At 41.0% G+C, this 8,302-nt stretch overlaps 1 protein-coding gene across 2 annotated transcripts; it reads left to right on the forward strand.

Annotated features, from left to right (window-relative positions):
* The first annotated feature begins 1,937 nt into the window (after positions 1 to 1,937).
* Positions 1,938 to 6,677, forward strand: trmt112 (tRNA methyltransferase activator subunit 11-2). Of its 2 annotated transcripts, none has more exons than XM_067599519.1 (4): positions 1,938 to 2,135; positions 5,065 to 5,166; positions 5,317 to 5,409; positions 6,264 to 6,677. In XM_067599519.1, exons 1-4 carry the CDS (start codon positions 2,061 to 2,063, stop codon positions 6,363 to 6,365), a joined length of 372 nt encoding a protein of 123 aa, XP_067455620.1. In that variant the 5' UTR covers positions 1,938 to 2,060; the 3' UTR covers positions 6,366 to 6,677. The 2 variants fall into 2 exon arrangements, with proteins under 2 accessions (XP_067455620.1, XP_067455621.1); XM_067599520.1 differs by lacking the exon at positions 1,938 to 2,135 and adding an exon at positions 4,451 to 4,519.
* The last annotated feature ends 1,625 nt before the right edge of the window (positions 6,678 to 8,302 follow it).

Below are 8,302 nucleotides of genomic sequence, written 5' to 3' on the forward strand. Positions count from 1 at the left end.
GGATGACAAAGGACAAACGAACATTAAGTGTCTTAGTAAGGTTCAACAAGTCTTGTTCAACAAGTCTCTGAACTCTACTGGAGGGATGAACACCATTCTTCACAAACATATTCCCTCATTTGGTGTTTTGATGATGATGGTGGAGAGTGCTGCCTAACACATCAGCCCAAAATCTCCCATAGGTGTTCAATCGGGTTGAGATCTGGTGACTGTGGTCATAGCATATGATTCACATCATTTACATATTTACATACTCATCAAACCATTCAGTGACCCCACATGCCCTGTGGATGGGGAGAGAAATGTTTCATCATAGGATAAAGGTGATCACTCACAACATGTTTGTATTGATTAGCAGTGACCCTTCCCTCTAAGGGGATAAGTGGACCCAAACCATGCCGGCAAAACGCCCCCCACAGAAAAACAGAGCCACCAGATCCCCTCACTGTTGTGGTCCAGCATTCAGACCTGTAACGTTCTCTTGGTGAATGCCACACATACACTGGTGAAGGATGACTCATTTGACCATATCACTTTTTTCCACGTTTCTGTAGACCAGTGCCTATGGTTTTTGTTCCACTGAACTCTCAAATGTGCATTCATCTTTGTAATGAGGGGTTTACGCAGTGCAACCCTACTATAATATCTCTCTCTATGTAATTCCCAACAGACTGTTTTTGCTGACACAGTCTGATCACGTCCTGCATTGACATCTCAGTCACCTGAAGAAGAGTTGCTCTTCTGTTTTTCCTGACGTATCACAGTAATGCACAAACATCAAGGTTATCGAACTGTCGACCACAATTTCCAACCTGATTTACTGACGTCTTTCCCATAGATCTAAATACAGATGTCACTTTAGTCACTAATCCTATTGAAACACTAACCAGTTGAGCAGTCTTTGTGACTGAAGCTCCTGCCATCTTTGCCCCAACAATGAACCCTCTTTCAAAGTCATTTAAATCTTTTCCTCTTGCCATCTTGATACAAAATCAGAATCAACTGGGCCTGCTCAGCATTTTATACATGCAGTGAAGCTGAAGCTATTATGAAGCCTCAGTCATCCAAATCAGTCAAATCAAGTAGATATCTTTCAGCGATAGTCTTTTTGGTACCAAAGTCCCTCTTTTTGTTATTATACTTCCACCAGCAGTCCAACAGGGAAACACTGTCTGAGGAAACACAAAGAGGGAATTTGATGCTAAAAGACTGTAAATGTGGCAGATATCCACTTGATATGACTAACTCAGACTGCTAAAGCCTCATATAAACTTCAGATAAACTTTTAAATGCATTTTTGCACAAAATGACTGTGAGGACACACTGTGAATTTTGGCCTCCATCACTTACACTGAAAGCACATTTGAAGGGGCTCTTTTGGGAAACTATCCTTTAAGTATTATAATTTTACATATATACTTTTACTCGAGGAACCTTTTGTTTGCAGGACTTTAAATGCAGTATTTTATAGTGTTATCGACACTTTTACTTGAGCAAATCATCTGAATATTTTCCACCACTGATGAATATAACCAGCTGTTATAGTAGGACGGTGTTAGTACTATTAGATAGTGTCGTATACTGGAGATATTAATAATTACCTACATGTGGTGTGTGATGTTCCAAATAACTCAAATAACATAAAAGGATTTCTCCTATTTTACAACTGTAACAGTGGAACCAAAGGTAGAGTAGCGACTTCTACTGGGAACATTTAAGCGATGCACCAACGGCATTTCCGGTCCGCGACATTTTTTTCATAGGATGAAGTCATGACTCGCCCTACTCTGCTTCTGATTGGCTGACCCTGATATTGTTACGCTAACCCTAACCAATCACACTCCTCATGCCTAAAAATAACCAATCCAACCAACGAAGGCAACGAGTACTAGCCAATCAGAGGCAGAGGTGGGCGGGTTATGACTTCGCCATCCTAGAAAAAAAATATTGGCTTCCGGTTCACATGTAGAAGCTACAGCGTGATAATAAGAAGACCGAAGTTATCTGCAGACATTTACTAGTATCAGTTACCTCTGAGTCTCCAGCGTCTGTCTGTAAACATGAAGCTGCTCACGCACAACATGTTGACGTCTCACGTGAAGGGGGTCACTAAAGGATACCCGCTACTCATCAAGGTAAACTGTCAACCGCTGGTAAACACCTGGCTGAGCGCGTGAGTGCTGCTAACACTACACAGTCTGAATGTGGGAAAGACTTCAGTAGGTTAAAGAGACGAGCTCGGAGGACTAAATTTACTCCATACTGTAAAACAACAACAACAAAAACAAACAGACACAACACGTCTGTCACAAGTCTGTCTGCAGTTTCTATGACGTTCATTTTAAATAAAACTTCCTCTCATGAGCTACTGGACTCTCAAATGATTTAACTTCAGTTTTATTGATATTTAAAACCAAAATGGATGAATTGACTGCTCAAAAATTGTACAGGAACAAGATATTTTAATTACATACATAATAGGACTGGGTAATATATTGATATTATATCAATATTGTGATATGAGACTAGATATCGTCTTAGATATTGGATATCATAATATATATGGCATTAAGTGTTGTGTTTTCCTGGTTTTAAAGGCTGCATTTCAGTAAAGTGATGTAATTTTCTGAACTTACCAGACTGTTTTAGCTGTTCTATTATTATTTGTCTTTGCCTACTTGGTCATTAAATCCACATTACTGATGATTATTTATACTCTGCACAGTGATGTATTATATTCTGTAGTTTATTGGCACAAATAAGACATGGACAGGTCAAATAGCAAAACAGCCTATAAACACACAAATGTATGAGCATTAAATCAAAACAGGCCAGGCTGCCTACAAGGGATCCATCACATATGGTGCTAAGATTGAATAATACCATCAACTGGGAATAACCTTTACCTTAGAACCACAGAGGCCTGACTTTGAGTCAGTTGGCTTAGATTTTTTTGTGAGTAAACTTCCTTGTTTTCTTTTTGACATATCTGTGGGACTAAGAACGTTTGTTTTTTTCTGATATTTGAGTTAAAGGTGCAGTGTGTAGAATCTAGTAGCATCTAGCAGAACGGACTTGGCAGAAACTGAATATAATATTCATGAGTATGTTTTAATTAGTGTGTAATCACCTGAAAATAAGAATTGTTGTGTTTTAGTTACCTTAAAATGAGCTTCTCTTCCACAGAGCCCACCATGTTGTGCTGCCATGGTTCTACAGTAGCCCAGATAGGACAAACCAAACACTGATTATCGAGAGGGTTTTTTGCGTTTTCCATGGCCACTGTAGGTTCTCCTGCATGTTTTGTTAGGGAAGGGTATTCATTTGGTTACAATCTACAACCTCAGTGCTGGATGCCACTAAATCTTACACACTGCACCTTTAAAGTGAGTGAAGTTTATGATATTGCGCCGCCATGCTTCGATGGCGATAGACTATCGCCGGTATCTTTATGTAAGTGAATTAGTGATGAATCACCCTCATGCATGAATTATACATCAATAATAACCTCATTTTATGCTTGATCCATGATGATGAAGATATAGAAAACTAGAAAGGCACAGCAAAAATAGCATATTGTCAATATTTTAGAGACCCCCCCAAAATTTCACAAATCATGTTTTTAGGGGAGCTCATGTTTTATTAAGAGGAGCCAAGCTCCCTCTGGCTCCCCTGTAGTTCGCACCCTGGTGATGACTCAGAACAACTTTGTATTGATTTGTAGTGACCGTTCCCTCTAAGGGGACAAGTGGACCCAAACCATACCAGCAAAATGCCCCCCACAGCAAAACAGAGCCCCCAAATCCCCTCACTGTAGGGGTCAAACATTCAGATGTGTACCGTTTGTTATGTCCCCAGTCCAGGGGAAACCTGGACACAACATGCTTAGAGCCCCCACTCTTCCCAATCCCAAGAATGGTCAACCCAACAACCATCAAAGTTCACACTGTAGCAGTTTATTTTTCAGATGCTTCAGAGTTGAGCAATGCCCAAAACAACAAACAAAAATTAACTAACCCCACCCTAAACTTCCCTAATGAAAAAATAAGTAGGTTAAAGCTTTGTCTTTTGTTTCTAACTACTAATTAAGAAAAGTAGTTCAGCTATTTACAGCGTACAATGAACTAACATCTAATAGTAGGAGAAATGCCAGCAGACTTGGCTGACATCTTAGTTCCACAACACACTAAACCACTCAAATACATTTGACTAACACACACTCTAGGGTTAGCAGGAGGGCCTCCGTCGTTGGGAATCGGAGAGAGGAGAGGGGCGGAGCCGGCATCAGCTGGTGTTTAAATCATTTGCGTTAGCCAATCAGCCAGCAACTATCCTGTCACCTGAGCCAATCAGGGAGCACCACCTGCAACTCATCACAGGCAATCAGAATGCACACTAAAGGGACGAGGAGGGAGAGAGAGCGGTTATTGCAGGAGCAGAAACAAATAAATGACCAAGGGTCATAACACGTTCTCTTGGCGAACGCCACACATGCACTCGCCCACTTGTCGAGAATATGGTGAAAGATGACTCATCTGACCATATCACTTTTTTCCACATCTCCGTGGACCAGTGCCTCTGGTTTTTGCACCACTGAACTCTCAAATGTGCATTCATCTTTGTAATGAGGGGTTTATGTACTGCAACCCTACTATAACATCTCTCTCTATGTAATTGTCGACGGACTGTTCTTGCTGACACAGTCTGTCATGTCCTGCGTTGACATTCTCGGTCACCTGAGGAAGAGTTGCTCTTCTGTTTTTCCTGACATATCGCACTAAGGCACGAGCATCACGGTCATCAAATGTGCGCTTTCAACCACAATTTCTAACCTCATCTACTGATGTCTTTCTAATGGATCTAAATACAGATGTCACTTTAGTCACTGCTCCTACTAAAACACCAACCAGTCATTCCAGTCTTCCTCAGTTACCTCCAGTCTCCTGTTTGGTTTTGCTATGTGCTGTCAGAGTGTATATACGTAGTGTCTGGAGAGGGTGTTAGGATTCTCAATGTTCACACTAACAGGCTGTGTTTATTCCTGCTGATGCTTTCTTTGTGCAGGCAAGTGAGGTGAAGGTGAACGACTTGGAGTTCAACCCTCAGTTCATCAGCCGGATGATCCCCAAGCTGGAGTGGAGCGCTCTGGTCCAAGCTGCGGAGGAGGTGAGTCCGACCGCAACAGAGATCAGCAGGAGTTTTTGAACAGAGAGAGTCCAGCAGCTGTTTAGTTTGTGGTGCTGTTGAATGGTATTGTGGACAAAATACCAAACAATATAGACAAAATTCTTGTTATTGATCCTTTCCTCTCCGTAGTTGGGTCATCGACAAGACCTGCCCAGTGAGCTGGTGCCAGACTACCAGACAAACGAAGAGTTCCTGAAGAAAGTGCACAGAGCGCTATTAGAGGTATGCAACTCATAATCAGTCCTGTTTTAGGTAAAATGCCTGTTTTTTGTTTGTTTTTAACAAAGACAGATTTGGAGCAAATATTCTAATTTATTATCACAAGTTGTTTTAACACTCAGAAAGTATTCAGATCCCTTCACTTTTTGCACCATGTTGTAGATTTACTTTTAAATTGATAAAATTGCCACTTTGCCCTTCAATCTACACTATCCAATATTGACAAAGTGAAAACATCATGCTTCCATTATTGGAAACAGCAATTAGCAACAAAGCTTTCCGGTGGTCATCTTGTGCACATTATCCTGCTAAATCATCCCTATTCAGTGGAGAATCACACCATTTGTCATATTTATTTTCCCTTTCAGGTCGTTTGACAAACCAGTCAAGTTCTTCTGCACCAAACTCGGAAAACATTTCTTTATAGACCTGGTTTTGTGCATAGGGTCATTGTCTTCATTCACATCTCTTAAAAAACACATTATTTTAGAATTGCATTCTCTTTAATTGTTTTATTGCCTTTTATTTTCATTCTGTTTTTATGCAAATAGATTTTTTGTTTTATTTTTAAAGGATAGTCACAAATTTTCTTTATTTCAGTTTTTTAATCTTATTTAATGATTATTTTATGTCTTTGCAAAGACCCAAACTGTCAACATGAAGTTTGAATTACACTATGGTCTAAACTGTTATTGTAAAGTGTAGCATTAACATTTCTTTTATCTGAATTATTGGATGAGCCCAAACCATAAAGAAACAGCCCCAGGGGTGTCCACGTACTTTTGGCCATGTAGTGTATGTTGCTCTATGACGACACCTAGTGGTGGTGTAACTCATCCTGTGTGTGTGTGTTGCAGGTGGAGGTGATAGAGGGCTGTCTGCAGTGCCCTGAATCAGGACGCGAGTTCCCGATCTCTAAAGGAATCCCCAACATGCTGCTGAACGAAGACGAGGTGTAGACTGACTCTCACACCCAACCTCGCTCAGACGGGACTGTGTGTGTCCAGAGAGAGAGAGAGAAGAGAGAAGAGGCTGGACTCTGGTTTGAGTTGGTGCCATGAGAAAATAGGCCACACTGTTTGGTTGATTGTAGTTCTGACATTTAAGTGGCTGATGTTTCCTCTGGAGGAGAGAGATTTGAAGAGCAACGGATGGAAATGTTCCCCTGAGAGTAACCCCCAGTGGTTTTATCTGTATTTATTTTTGTAACTTTTTTGGTCTCTTTCTTTTTCATTTTCAATAAAACTGTCCTAATTTCCGTGACAGCCCAATCGGTTTTAGGTTTTTGTGGAACTATATTACAGACATGCTAAAATATAACCCTACGTGTGTGTGTGTGTGTGTGCGCGCTGAGGCTCTGAACCCCATTGAGCCCTCTGTCAGGGTTAAGAAAGTGCTGAGGGCCAGATGACGTGGCAGTGGCTTGTCTATATTTGGCTTTGAGGAAAAGAGGCAGAAAAAAGCAGCCAGGCTAGAAGCTGTTTTTTGAGGAATTTTTTTCTTTTTAAGACAGACATTACAGCGCGCGCACACACACACACACACACACACACACACACATACATACACACCGCCTCACCTGGGCGGACTCCTGAGATCTGAGATGCCTTTAGTGTAGTGCGTCTGCGCCTTTTAAGATGGCAGAAAGAAGGAGTTGAGATTCAAAGAGACAAATTAAGTGTTTTTTAAGTGTCTTTTCTGGCTGTTTTTAAGATGGTGCAACAGCAGCAGTCAAGTTGAAACAGGAACCTGTTTGTTTGCAGGCGGTGTTATCATTTTTAGAAACCCTGCCAGGAGAGACGATGAAGGAGGGGGGTTTGCCCTGACCAGAAGCCTGGAGGCAGCCTCAGTCTCTCCTACCTTTCCCTTCTACTTATAGCAATTACAGGCCTGCACCCGCAACTATAATAACGGTATAATGGGATGGCAGAAGAGCAGCAATAAAAGCCACCCCTGACAGATTAACAGTCCTCTCCAAATGCTGAACTGTAATTAACAATGAGACTGAAGAGGAACAGAGAGGAAAGAAAGGAGCAAGATTGAAAACAAGGAAAGATAAAGATTTTTTAGAAAAAAGGGATGGGCTGCCTGTGGAGTGATTTTAATAAAATTAGGAATAAGCCTTCAGCTGTTGGCATGACTGAGTCAAAAGCTGAATATCACACAGAGATCCTGACTAAAGCAGCATTTTTGGAAATTGCTGGTGTGGATTTTACCATTTTAATGTTTGCGAGAGAGATCAAAAGATCGATAGCACTTAACGGTGCATTATGTATAATTTAGTGGCATCTAGCGGAACGGACTTGGCAGAAATGGAATATAATATTCATAAGTATGTTTTCATTAGTGTATAATCACCTGAAAATAAGAATCCTGTTTTCATTACCTTAGAATGAGCCCTTTATATCTACATAGAGAACGGGTCCTCTTCCACGAAGCCCGCCATGTTGCACTGCCATGTTTTTACAGTAGACCAGAGTTTCGCAGCCACCGTAGGTTCTCCTACACGCTTAGAAGGAGAGGGTGATGGGAGGGATATTCATTTGGTTGCAATCTGCAAACTCACTGTGAGATGCCACCAAATCCTTCCTACTGGTCCTTTAACATTAGTTTAACAAAGACTGGAAACCGTTTAAAACGGCTAGTCTGACTCTGTCAACAGGTGACAGGAGCCACCTACCTACTAGGCTACTGTAAAGATACCAATTAACAAGTTATATCCTGCTTATTTAATCAATACAAAAACCATAGTGTAAAAACAATAATTTGCCATGTTACAGAGAGTAGCTAATATTGATTTGCCAAGAAACCCATTGCTAGGCAACCACTGGTCCCAGCAGAGAAATAGACCAACAGCAACAACGGTCAATTGTTGTTTTTACACTTAGGTTTATGT

Source organism: Thunnus thynnus, chromosome 9 (assembly GCF_963924715.1).
Source record: "Thunnus thynnus chromosome 9, fThuThy2.1, whole genome shotgun sequence".
NCBI lineage: Eukaryota > Metazoa > Chordata > Actinopteri > Scombriformes > Scombridae > Thunnus > Thunnus thynnus.

Bases quoted from the DNA above. Each gene is read 5' to 3' on its own strand.
- trmt112 (XM_067599519.1), top strand. From the start codon at position 2,061: ATGAAGCTGCTCACGCACAACATGTTGACGTCTCACGTGAAGGGGGTC. The intron at 2,136-5,064 runs GTAAACTGTCAA...TTCTTTGTGCAG, and splicing joins GATACCCGCTACTCATCAAG to GCAAGTGAGGTGAAGGTGAA. The intron at 5,167-5,316 runs GTGAGTCCGACC...TCCTCTCCGTAG, and splicing joins TGGTCCAAGCTGCGGAGGAG to TTGGGTCATCGACAAGACCT.